This window comes from Corythoichthys intestinalis, chromosome 10, assembly GCF_030265065.1.
Source record: "Corythoichthys intestinalis isolate RoL2023-P3 chromosome 10, ASM3026506v1, whole genome shotgun sequence".
NCBI classification, from domain to species: Eukaryota; Metazoa; Chordata; class Actinopteri; order Syngnathiformes; family Syngnathidae; genus Corythoichthys; species Corythoichthys intestinalis.
Window position 1 is genome coordinate 36897702 of NC_080404.1, and position 13930 is coordinate 36911631.

The 13930-nt window shown below is 41.6% G+C and overlaps 1 protein-coding gene across 1 annotated transcript; it reads left to right on the top strand.

Annotated features, from left to right (window-relative positions):
* The first annotated feature begins 1371 nt into the window (after window positions 1-1371).
* Window positions 1372-13801, top strand: lrit1a (leucine-rich repeat, immunoglobulin-like and transmembrane domains 1a). The gene is made up of 4 exons (XM_057847402.1): window positions 1372-1636; window positions 3402-3862; window positions 5028-5333; window positions 9946-13801. The coding sequence occupies exons 1-4, from the start codon at window positions 1515-1517 to the stop codon at window positions 10998-11000; spliced, it is 1944 nt and encodes a 647-aa protein (XP_057703385.1). The 5' UTR covers window positions 1372-1514; the 3' UTR covers window positions 11001-13801.
* The last annotated feature ends 129 nt before the right edge of the window (window positions 13802-13930 follow it).

A 13930-nucleotide genomic window follows, 5' to 3' on the forward strand; every position in this document is an offset into this window, starting at 1 on the left:
ACGCCTTACAATCCCTCTCCCTATGATTAGAAATATCATGGGAAGCAATGTGGGGAAGCAAGGTAGCAATTGATCTTTTTCTTAACACCTTATGTTATTTCTCAACGCAGAGAAGATATATCAATTGGTAGCACTACGCACAGTCATGGTTCCACTTCCCATCATGCATTTGGCCATGGCTACAGTATAATTCACTGAAAGCTCAACAAATACACTAGATGGCAATATTTAGTCACAATATACAAAGTCACAAGTCTTTCTATCCGTGGATCCCTCTCACAGAAAGAATGTTAATAATGTAAATGCCATCTTGAGGATTTATTGTCATAATAAACAAATACAGTACTTATGTACTGTATGTTGAATGTATACATTTGTCCGAGTTTTATTCATTTTTTTCTTAATGTATTGCCAAAATGTATATGATCGGGAAAATTTATCGGGAATGATTGGAATTGAATCGGGAGCAAAAAAAAAAAAAAACAGAATTGGATCGGGAAATATCGGGATCGGCAGATACTCAAACTAAAACGATCGGGATCGGATCGGGAGCAAAAAAAACATGATCGGGACAACTCTAATTTTTAGTTTAAATTTCTTTTTAAGATGACATATCTGTTCTATGTGTTTGATTTTATTAAGTAAATTTCACCCCAAAATGCGACTTATGCTCAGGTGCGACTTATTTTTCTTCTTTATTGTTTTTTCTTCTTCGTTGGGCATTTTATGGCTGGTGTGACTTATACTCGGGTGCGACTTATAGTCCGAAAAATTCGGTATTGTGACAGGCAGACAGATGAGTTAAAGTGTGAACAGTACACACCTGCAAACAACAAGACTGCGCCACTGCTTTATAGCCTTATAATTATGACTTAGTGTCTTGTAATTGTAAATCAGTATTTAGTGTTTATTATTTTTTCTTGTCTTGTAATTGTATTTTTTATGTATGTCATGACTTGTCATAACTTTTTTCCCCTCCTTGCTTTTTCAGTACTGGGTTTTCTATTTTCTTCAATGACTGATGAGATCTACATTGATAAAAATGCACACGCGTAGACGCGGTAGGCAGCCAGTGTGCTCTATGTGAGGGGCCACCTTGTGGTAAAACAGAGCGTTGTCCACTTACAGATTAACAGTCACGGCACGGCTCAAATGAACAAACTACATTTGAGAGGAAAGAAGAGGGTAAAAATCATCCAAGCATCAGAGAGGATTATGACCATTTCGGAAGTGTGTGTGTCGTCAGTCCACCCCCCTTTGCCCCGTGATAATAAACAGGGGACGTCTCTGCGCAGCCTATCGGATTCCGGGATGCAATACGCATCCAAATGAAAAGAACGCCAGTCCTCGCGCTAATCCTCGTCTATCCTTTTTATCTGGGGACTCATAGGCAGTCTGATCACTATGGGACAGCGGAGTGGTGGAGAGATGCGATTCCCGTAGATGAGAGGCGCAAAAGTTGGATGCAAAGTGTGTGCATGCATGTTAGGCGCGTTGCGTAAAAGTGGGCCAAAATGTTCCTCGTTCTGCTCGCGGGGCTCTACGCGGCCACGGCTGGACTTTTGTCTCCGGTGAGCAGCTGCCCGTCTCAATGCAGCTGTTTTTACCACAACCTGAGTGACGGCTCAAAGGCCAGGTAAGGCATCATCCGCGTACGCGCGCCTCTTGGAGGTTTTAGATGGCATGTGCGCAAAAACTAAATCGGAGTGGATGTTGCTCCAATTTTATTTAATGCAGGATTATCTTTCAAAGGCACTTTCAGGCTTGCCATCATTGCGTTTGAGCTTAGTTTGGGCTGCTTTTTTATGCTGCTGTTTTCCTCTGCGCACAAATGGAGTAAATGAACACAAATCGAGACCATTCAATTGTGCAAAATGAGCGCCGGTAAAAACAAAATCTAATAACGCTAAATTTAATCGAGAGATCAATCCAGTTTGTGTTCACCAAAATACGGTATATGATTATTGTTATTCAGTTTCCCTTCTTTTTTCGTTACTGGTAGCGATGCATTTAAGAACCATCCTATATTGGCAACAGTTTCTAATATTTTGCAAACCCCATGACAGTCAAAACATATGATGTCATTGATATATCTGAGTCATTGACCTGCAAATTTGCAACACAAATGTCTGCTTCACCAAGACTCATGGTGTCACTCATATTGGTCACAACCAACATCTTTTCTTTCCTTCAGTGCATAGGACAATCTCAATGTCAGGTTATCGTAGAATTAAACAAAACAAAGTTAATCCAAAAACAGTTAATTCAAACTCATTGAATAGCTTGGAATTGTAAAAACTAAGTGTTCAGGGTGTTACATTGTTAAAAAGAAAAAATATTCAAACATACAACTAATGATCAATTTGTGGGGATTTGGAGAATAAAATGCAATTTAAAAAAAGAGTTTGGTGCAGATTTTCTGCCTAAACGAACTGATCATTTGAGCAAGAAATAGTAAGAATTTAATTTAAGGATAAGAGGATCTTGATCAGGCCATAGGACTTGAGTTTGACACCTGTTTCTTAAGTCATTCACTACAAATGATAGTGGTAGACGTCCAAACCAATTGAACTGCGAGGGCTGACGGCGATCATTTGCTGTCAATGCCACTTAACATAACCATTTAAATGGATTAGACGTCTTGAGTTAAACTGTCCAACCCAAATATTGTGCCTCTGTGAACAAAGTAAGCAAAATTCAGTTTTGCCATTTTACCGAGGTCTCATTTTAATTTTCAGGTTTACCAAGTTTAGTACAAAAGTGGTCCAAAAATGAACTGTTCTTAGTGCAACAATGGTCATCTTTCTGTCAAAATTACAAGTAATACTGGATTTAGACCATTAATCATCTGAAATATATCCCACTCTTGTTCTCAGCACCTCCATTTACATTGTTTGCCTCTAAAAATTGAGCTTTATTGTCTTCGGAAATGTAAATGTTTTGAAACGACTTGTACAACGCTTAATTATTACACATTCATTTCCTAAATCACATGGTATTTTGATCATTGTTTACTCATATTGCATCAAACTAATCATATCTTAGAGTATCTATCTGATTTATCTTGTCAAATCTCAGTGAACCGTAAAGAATCACCTCACAAGCACCTCACTGTCTTTTAATGTAGAGTATTATATTACAGCAAATCTCTTCCTAGCATCGATTCCATCGATTTTCATTGTATCTTAAATTACAGCATAACGTATCAGTGTTTCTCAGTGCATTGCATCATATCATAATTTTTTTGTAGTTCAGCTTATTGCATCCCGTCTTATCATTTTGATTAAGTTGTTGTGTCCAGTTAGTATCATGACATTCATGTTGCCCGTTTATTTTGATCATATGATTTATCATCTCTCTCACTCTTTTTTTAAGTTTTATTTGTTATATCTCATTCTAAGGAGTGTGATTTGCAACGATCCCGAGATTTCGCTCGTGCCCGTTGGGTTCCCAGCAGACACATCTAAGCTCCGCATCGAGAAGACGGCCATCCGGCGGATACCAAGTGAAGCATTTGACTACCTCTCCAGTCTTGAGTTCCTGTGGATGTCTTTTAACGCGTTGTCCACACTGGGCGCCGACAGTTTCCGCGGACTCTTCAACCTAGAGGAGCTGCGCCTGGATGGCAATGCACTCACTGCCTTCCCCTGGGAGTCGCTCAGCGACATGCCCAGTCTGAGACTTCTGGACTTGCACAATAACCAGCTCACCTCGCTTCCCGCGGAGGCCAACATACACATCAGGAACCTCACCTACCTGGATTTGTCCAGCAACAGTTTGCTGACGCTGCCCGGTGCTGTGCTGTCCAACTGGCTGGCGGCCAAACCCGCTCAAGGGCCGGAGAGCTCCAAAATGATTTTAGGTAAGAGCATGTCCTGGTATCAAGTCTTCATTTCGGTACCACTTACTTGTAAATACAGATAATTTCATTAGTTCACAGCCCAAAATAACAAAAAATACAAACAGTGTACTCATTCATCTGTCTGTGTTAACTACCCAGAAGTGTTGAACATGAACAGCAAGATTGTTATTTTCCAAACTCATTTACTTTCACTGACGAAAGACCATTTGAATGAGGAGCTAGCCTCTCCCTCAATGGCAAAGAATGAATTTGTCATCTCACAATACGCATAAAACTCAAGCTCAAAGATCTACATAGATTCTGTATATACTTCTACATATAGTACATATACACACACAGACAAAACAATAAGCCTACAGCTGTTGCTGAGTTGAAGAGGTTTGTGACAGTCAATAATCTTCATTAAAAAATAAGGCATGTTACATCCTGTTTTCATTCTTCTTCTTTGGTCAAGCTAAATAGTGGTTAAATAAATAAACAGGAAGGGGGAAAAATAGTGTAACGGAAATCTGTAGTACTGTAGGACTGTGGTATTTCATGCTCACACTTATTTTTCCATAATTTCATATTTTAATTCAATGGACATCATATATTTTTTTTGCATGGGCTCGGTTTCATTGGACCCATGAAAGAAATTTAGAAAAAAATACCTGTACAAAAAATGAGCACAAAATTCATCTATAACATAACTATATTATTTCACTCTGACAGTATCAATTAGATAAGTCAGAAACTACTTTTCTCCGATTGGCTCCCATTGTATTGTGATGTCTTAATTATTTTGCTTCCATTATCTGATAGAAGAGCATTTAATTGTTCAGGCTGTCCTTAAGTCTTTTTGGGATTTCATTTGAAATTTTTTTGGATGTAAAATAGTAGCAGTACAATTATAGAATGGAACTCAATACTGAGAACAGCTGTCTGATTTTCCCATGCCAAAGCTGATGGTCAAGGGCACAGCACACGACTTAAATGACAGCAGAACCTGACCTTGATCTCCAACCTCCTCCTCATCATCATCATTGCCATAGTCATGCTTATGATGTAGTTTATGAATTAAATGTTAATCCTCTTACAAGATTAACATCCTCCACATTGGCCATCTGCAAGCCGCTCATCATGTCGCGCCGACATTCCTCACCTGTAACCCCTCGCTTTCCTCCAGGTCTCCATGACAACCCGTGGGCGTGTGACTGCCGCCTCTACGACCTGGTCCAGTTTCAGAAGTCTCCCACTCTGGCTGTGGCTTTCATTGACACCAGGTTGCGCTGCTCGGCTCCTGAGAGCGTGTCGGGCGTCCTGTTCAGTGACGCCGAACTGCGGCGCTGTCAACCTCCGCAAATCCACACAGCCGTAGCGCGAGTGAGGAGCGCCGTCGGGAATAATGTTCTGCTCCGGTGCGGGACGATTGGGGTGCCAATTCCGGACTTGACATGGCAAAGGGCAGATAAGCGAGTCTTGAATGGATCAGGTGAGTCTGCGGTTCTTTCGCAGTCATTCTGTGGTATTGGAAATGTACATGTACAGTGGGGCAAATAAGTATTTAGTCAACCACTAATTGTGCAAGTCTCCCACTTGAAAATATTAGAGAGGTCTGTAATTGTCAACATGGATAAACTTCAACCATGAGAGACAGAATGTGGGGAAAAAAAAGAATACTGAATTGTACAATACCCACTGTGAAGCATGGGGGTGGAAACATCATGCTTTGGGGCTGTTTTTCTACAACGCGACCAGGATGACTGATCGGTGTAAAGGAAAGAATCAATGGGGCCATGTATCGAGATATTTGAGTGAAAATCTCCTTCCATCATCAAGGGCATTGAAGATGATGTTGCCCAAAATGGGTAAACCTCAACCATGAGAGACAAAATGTGGAAAAAAAACCCCAACAGAAAATCACATTGTTTGATTTTTAAAGAATTTATTTCCAAATTAGAGTGAAAAATAAGTATTTGGTCATCTACAAACAAGCAAGATTTCTGGCTGTCAAAGAGGTCTAACTTCTTCCAACGAGGTCTAACGAGGCTCCACTCGTTACCTGTATTAATGACACCTGTTTTAACTCATTATCGGTATAAAAGACACCTGTCCACAACCTCAGTCAGTCACACTCCAAACTCCACTATGGCCAAGACCAAAAAGCTGAGGAAGGACACCAGAGACAAAATTGTAGACCTGCACCAGGCTGGGAAGACTGAATATGCAATAGGTAAAACACTTGGTGTAAAGAAATCAACTGTGGGAGCAATTATTAGAAAATGGAAGACATAAAAGACCACTGGTAATCTCCCTCGATCTGGGGCTCCATGCAAGAGCTCACCCCATGGCGTCAAAATGATAACAAGAACAGTGAGCAAAAATCCCAGAACCACACGGGTGGACCTAGTGAATGACCTACAGAGAGCTGGGACCACAGTAAGAAAGGCTACTATCAATAACACAATGTGCCGCCATGGACTCAAATCCTGCACTTCCAGATGTGTCCCCCTGCTGAAGCCAGTAAACGTCCAGGCCCGTCTGCGGTTCGCTAGAGAGCATTTGGATGATCCAGAAGACGACTGGGAGAATGTGTTATGGTCAGATGAAACCAAAATAGAACTTTTTGGTAGAAACACAGGTTCTCGTGTTTGAAGGAGAAAGAATACTGAATTGCATCCGAAGAACACTATACCCACTGTGAAGCATGGGGGTTGAAACATCATGCTTTGAGATGTTTTTCTGCAACGGGACCAGGACGACTGATCTGTGTAAAGGAAAGAATGAATGGGGCCAACTATCGAAAGATTTTGTGTGAGAATCTCTTTCCATCAGCAAGGGCATTGAAGATGAGACGTGGCTGGGTCTTTCAGCATGACAATGATTCCAAACTCACAGCCAGGGCAACAAAGGAGTGGCTTCGTAAGAAGCATTTCAAGGTCCTGGAGTGGCGTAGCCAGTCTCCAGATCTCAACCCCATAGAAAATCTGTGGAGGGAGTTGAAAGTCCGTATTGCCCAACGACAGCCCCAAAACATCACTGCTCTAGAGGAGATCTGCGTGGAGGAATGGGCCAAAATACCAGCAACAGTGTGTGAAAAGCTTGTGAAGAGTTACAGAAAACGTTTGGCCTCCGTTATTGCCAACAAAGGGTACATAACAAAGTATTGAGATGAACTTTTGGTATTGACCAAATACTTATTTTCCACCATGATTTGCAAATAAATTCTTTAAAAATCAAACAATGTGATTTTCTGTTTTTGTTTTTCCACATTCTGTCTCTCATGGTTGAGGTTTACCCATGTTGACAATTACAGGCCTCTCTAATATTTTCAAGTGGGAGAACTTGCACAATTAGTGGTTGACTAAATACTTATTTGCCCCACTGTAGATGCTGGAACACGTATTTAGATCATAAATGCAGGTAGTCCCTGAGTTACAATGTACCCGCCTTACGTCATTTCGACTTAATGACGCCGGAGTCTCGTTGCCATTTTGTCTCTAGTCATTTTTTATTTAGTTTTTTAATCGTGTAACAGTGTCTTGTCTGCAATTTTGTCGCCAGTCGGAATCTTATTTTTTACTTTATTTTATAGGACGTATAGTACGTGTTTTTTGGATAGTTATTTTGAGATTTAGGGGTGCTTAAAGGGTTCATTTCGACTTAGGCGGAAATTCGGGTTACGTCGCCAGCGTAGGAACTCGCTCGTAACCTGGGGACTTACCTGTATTTATATACTGAAGCAGCAAGTGGATCATTATCCAAAGGTATTGTGCACACCTTATTACAAAAATGGGCACTGCTACTAATTGGTGTGTGTTTAATTTAGTTGGGAACCTATCACCCGTCATTCTTTGATTAATGCTTTGTTTGCCTGGTAGCTCCTATGAGCTAAGGAAACATTGAAGTGACTTGAGGATGTTCATTCTTGGGAAAAAAAAGGCATCCTTCGTCACCATCTTGTGGCAACTATAGGCAATTACCATCGTGTATGTATAAACCGTTTTTTTTGGGGGGGGGGGTCATTATTGGTAGGCGTTTAGGTCAATCTAACACTGTAATTAAGTGTACAGTATGTTCTTGATCAGACCTTGAATGCTGAATTTTCTGCATTTGCCCCGAGTTGTCTGTTTTGTCCTATTGCAAGGAATGAAACAAAAAGACATTTCTTGGGGTTTCCCAATGTTTTTTATTTTTATTTTTTTTTTAATTTAATTAATTAATTAAATTTTTTTTCCGAACAAATATCTATTTTCTTGACTATGCTAGACTAGATCCAGCACAGATAATTCAACCAATGAGGTTTGTGCTAAAACAAGCAGCACCTGACAGCATTCAACTGATTACACCTGTAAGACACCAGATTGGTCAAATGCATTCCCAAGAATACATACCATATTTTTCGGACTACAAGTCGCACCGGAGTATAAGTCGCATTTTTGGGGGATAAAATCCAACACATAGAACAGATATGTCATCTTGAAAGGCAATTTAATATAAAAAAAAAAACAATAGAGAACAACATGTTGAATAAATGTACAGTGTACAGTGCATGAACAACGAAATGCGAATATACTGTTCTCACCAGGACGCTATGGCTCGGTCCTGGCTATACAGCGAACTCCCAAATGACAATGCTAGACGTCCGTATAATTTGCTGAATTAATTTGGTCCTAGATACCAAACAGGTTCACATCAACGTAAATAAATGATAAATAGGTTGTTTTACAGCAATGACACAAACGGTTAGCATGCGTTCGCTAGCATTAGCACATCGTTCAAACACCCACACAACTGGCTCTAAGTGTCCGATCGCGGGTGGAAAAGACACAACAACAACAGAAAAGATGATACACACAGGCGTTGCGTCTGTAGAGATATTTTAAAAGCATAAACAATGAACGTATGTTCGCAGCCGTGTTTCTCTCTCGCTAACTCACACACTCACTCAGAGTTATGTAGCTGTCCGTGTTCTTCTGGCGTGGGAGCGCTCTTCACGTAAACAAGTGCGAGTGTGCCCCCACGTGGGCGTGAAAGCGGCACAAACTAAAAGCATGCATTTCAATATAAAAAAAAGTCAATAATACAATTGAACACACATTGCCAAAGGCAGAACGCAAACGTGGCCATAGCTATTAAGAATTATTCAGATAACTATAGCATAAAGAACATGCTAACAAGTTTACCAAACCATCAGTGTCACTCCAAAATATCAAAATAACATGTGAAATGATATCATAATGTGTTAATAATTTCACACATAAGTCGCTCCTGAGCATAAGTTGCACCCCCAGCCAAAATATGAAAAAAAACAAACAAAAAAAAAAACGCAACTTATAGTCCGAAAAATACAGTAATTGTTTTGGTCTTGCCCGATGATTGCAATGTCAGATTACACGACATTGTGTCATGATGTCGAAGTGTGTCTTGGAAGGGAAAAATTGTTACACTAAAGAACCAAAGCTTGCATGCTGAAGAACACAGTGCGACATCTGACATCGACGGGAGGCGGGACAAGCAGCTGTCCATTAGTAATGGCCACGGAGGCACTTTTTATCATATAATGATGGTCGTCTGCTTTTAGATCAACATGTCTGCTATACACAAGACATAAAAAAACTATTTTAATGTGTATTTTGTCTGCGAGCAACACAACTGTGTTGGAACATGCAGGCGTCCTACGTTGCTGTAACAAATGAGAGAGACAGAAAGATAAACAGGGAGACAGAGAGGGAGATAGACAGAGTGCAAGAGAAAGCAACGCCGGTCTCGAAGTTACACTATTGGTTTAATATTCATCAACAAATAGTTGTACGTAGGAAGTGTCACAATATACGGCAGGACTCACTGAGATGTGGTTATGAGGCGTCCGATTCAGTCAGTGGGTATGTCACACTACACGAGGCGTCCTGACCAATCCCACCTCAAAATGTGGGCCACAACAGTCAACAATACTCCACAATGTGTCTGTCTAGCAAGAATCGGGCAAAAATCGTGTAGTCTAAGTCATGCATAACTCCAAGTCCAACATGCTCTCTTGAGTAAAAAATTCTGCCACAACAAAACTGAAACTAACGTCACTTCTTCTCATTTGTTTTTCACAGTCCAGCAGGAGACGTCTAAAGATGGAATCACCTGGTCCATTCTCAGTGTCCCGGCCGTGTCGTACCGCGATTCAGGGAAATACATGTGCAAAGCGACAAACTACGCAGGGAATGCCGAAGCAGTCATCTCCTTAGTTGTATCTAATTCTCCAAAAATGGAAGGCAATCAAACCAACAATGAGAAGAAGGGCAAAATAAAAAAATCCAACCCAGTGGGAAAAGCAGCATACCAGGAGAAACTCGTGGCCCGATACGTGGTGCCAACCTCCACTCCTACAACTCCACCTCCAATCCTGGATCCCCGCCTTTTACCTGAAATTTTGGACCCCAGTTTGGACAGTGTCAGTCCTTCCCCTGACACGGCCACTTCGTCCAATGCTGACACGCTGCTGGATCTGGAGAAAACAAACCTCAGTAATCTGGCTGCAAACACCTCATCCCTGCAGCAGGACCCGGACAGGGTGGTCCGTTCGGTTAAGGTAGTGGGTGACACGGATAATACGATCTCCCTCAACTGGCGAGCTCCTAAGGCCAAGAACACGACTGCCTTCAGTGTACTGTACGCTGTGTTCGGAGAGAGAGACATGAGGAAAATCAACGTTGGGGCGGGCCAGAATAGAGTAACCATCGAAGGCCTGGTGCCCCGGACAAAGTACATCGCTTGCGTATGCGTGAGGGGGCTGATCCCCAGGAAAGAACAGTGCGTCATCTTCTCTACAGACGAGGCAGCCAGTGCGACTGGCACCCAAAAACTGATCAATGTAATCGTGATCACAGTTGCCTGCATCATCGCTGTGCCCCTCACCGTCATCGTGTGTTGTGGAGCGCTGAAGAGACGCATCCAGAAGTACTGGGGGAAAAAATCCAAGGATATCCAAGATTCCTATGTGACATTTGAGACTTTGTCGCCCGGAACAAAAGCCAAAGGGCTGGAGGGGGAATACTTGAACAGACTTAACCCCGAAGAGTCCAACAGGCTGCTGTCTGCCCGCTCCAGCCTGGACTCGGAGGCTACGGCGAAAATCGAAGGGCAGCCTAATGAATACTTCTGCTGACGTCATGCTCCAGCTCCGGCTCCTCCGCCGCGTCACCTTCCTCGTTCTCATCCTCCGCCTCCCCCTCCGTGTCCTAGTCCCAACCACCACCCGCATCCTCATCCGAAGCCCCACTTTCACCCACATCCGTATCCCCAGCATAACCCGTATCCTCACGCTCGGCAGCACCCTGAGGTGAGCCCTCCCGCTGGCCACCCTCCGGACATGTATTGGGATTCCCCACCACCTGTACCTCCTCGCTGGGTCACACCCCCGACGCCACCTCCGCCCCGAGCCAGTTTTTATCAGAGGACCTTTGCACGCTGCACCATCATGGAAATATCTGTTTAGAGGATATATACTCCACATTTTTTTGTTCTGAATATTTCCATATCATCTCGCTTTCATTTTTGAATGGTTTATATCACCTTGCATGGCGCAGCGAAGAAATCCAAAGGGAACTAAAAATCGATAGACTCTCCATTGTCATTATGTATGTGTATGATTTGTAAATACTTTAATTGAACAGTGTACACCTACATATATGGTAAAGTCTGTGCCTCTGTATATACATGTCATATGTTCTCAGAGGAGATTTATAGATATATACATACACACACTGGCATGGCGAATGCAGACAAGCTGGAGCTGGAGACAAGTGCAGAAAGGACTGAACTATGACGCCATGTATATAAGACATGGAACTATTTCTATTTCCCAGAGCTATCTCCACGTATTTGTTTTGGCACCACTTAGAGGCACCACCACCCCAGTAAATGTAATTACGTATCTATTCCACTGAGGATTTGAATAGAGTTCATTAAACTTTTCTATATCTGTATATAAACATGTGCAATGTGTTCTTATTAGTGCTATGAAAGGTAAAGCTTTTAAGTAAAGGCTTTAACTCGGGAGATGGAAGTTGAGTGTACTGTTATATAGTATGTTTCTGTATGTAATTTAAATCGAACTATTTTGGTGGGAGTGTTGTTCAAACATTGAGAACACGTAGAAGAAAAACCAGCATGTTATGGATTTGATGAAACAGACACATTTTGTGTGAACTTTACAGATGCAATTATTAATGTTGAGTAAGGGTGTAACGGTACATGTATTTGTATTGAACCGTTTCGGTGCTCGGTTCGGAACGGAGGCGTACCGAACGAGTTTCTGACGTCATGTAACCCTTCCTTTTCAAGGCTGTGAGTCGATCGGGTTACAGTTTCTTTGTGTTCATTCATTCATTCATTTTCCATGCCGCTTATTCCTCACGAGGGTCGCGGAGGTGCTGGAGCCTATCCCAGCTAACTTCGGGCAGTAGGCAGGGGACACCCTGAATTGGTTGCCAGCCAATCGCAGGGCACAAGGAGACACACAACCATTCACGCACACACTCACACCTATGGACAATTTAGAGTGTTCAATCAGCCTACCATGCATGTTTTTGGGATGTGGGAGGAAACCGGAGTGCCCGGAGGAAACCCACGCAGGCACGCAGTTTCTTTGTGTAGATTATATTTACCCCGTCTTCTCTACTATAATGAGGATCAACACGGTACGACAGTATAACCCAGAAACGTCAATGGCGCGACAACGTGGCCGCCGCAAGAACGCAGTGAAACGCGGGCGTTAAAGTCAATCAGCCAATGCACACCAGTCGCAGTGCGGCCGCGTGTTAGACGCGTCCCAGAAGCGGCTCAACACGACGCACGCGAAAAGAACGGCAGAGTTTATTATTTGACGCGAGACGCAACCCTCTTGCGTCAATACTACTACCGGTAGCTGGGATCGGGCAGACCGGAAGTCACTCGTGTATAAATACGGTGGATCCGGTCGATTTTCAAACTAATATGCAGTCGTAACCTACTTTTTGAGTCCATCAGATCTCTTGAGTGGTAGATCGGGGCACAGTTGACTTGTCTTTGTTGATTAACTGCGGTCTTCTCTGCTATAATAATAACCAATACGGCCCCGTGTTCAATACAAAACCCTCTTACCACAACAAAACAAGTAGGAACTAATATTCACATAGGAACTAAAGTTATACAACATAAAATATACAATATAAATGAATACTACATCGCATTTGTGAAATATAAACACATAATAAAATAAATAATGGCCATTTAAACAAAATAAATTGAAATGAGCTAAAACACCTGTAATTAAATAATAAGAATAATACACAGATCCTGCTTACACAATTAAATTGATTAATTTCTGTGTGGCTCTTTAACTTGAGAAAATCCACCAATAAAGCTTTGAAAACCGTTCATAAGAAAAAAAATGAATCATTGAGGCATTTCATTTGTAAAATACATGTTAAAATCTTTGTCATTGGGATTGTTGTCTCTTTAGCAAAGGACTTCTTTTTTCTTCTTTCTTTCAGAAAGAAAGCTGACCAATACGCGGGGTCTGAAAGGCAAATTGTTGTTGGATTATCTTTAAATATCTGCTACTTTTTTAGCACAATTCTAGCTTTGTATAGGCTAATGTTCCTATTGTTGAAAGCCCAATGGTGTGTAATAAACAACTAGCACATTTATATTTTGGATTTTGTTTTCTTACTGTACCAAAAATGAACCGAACCGTGACCTCAAAACCGAGGTACGTACCGAACCGAGATTTTTGTGTACCTTTACACCCCTAATGTTAAGGCTACATTTATTAAGAAATGCAGTAATCTAAACAAAAAGGGATGTTTGCCGTAGTTACCAAAAGAAATGTAAAAGATGATGAGAAAAACAGACCACCAATTTAAGAGGGCCTTAAAATCAAATATTGAAAATTATGTATTTATCTAAATAAAGTAGCGAAGAACTCAGGACAGCGTTAACAAACTTCTATATGGATCTTCAAAGCTTCTTCTGAAGATAGTACACATCTCATCAGACCATAGGACATGGTTCCAGTAATCCATGTGCTTTGTTGACATGTCTTCAGCAAACTGT

Excerpts from the sequence above, each read along its gene's own strand:
- lrit1a (XM_057847402.1), top strand. The coding sequence starts at position 1,515 with ATGTTCCTCGTTCTGCTCGCGGGGCTCTACGCGGCCACGGCTGGACTT. Across the intron at positions 1,637-3,401 it reads AGTGACGGCTCAAAGGCCAG|GAGTGTGATTTGCAACGATC; the intron begins GTAAGGCATCAT and ends TCTCATTCTAAG. Across the intron at positions 3,863-5,027 it reads GAGCTCCAAAATGATTTTAG|GTCTCCATGACAACCCGTGG; the intron begins GTAAGAGCATGT and ends GCTTTCCTCCAG.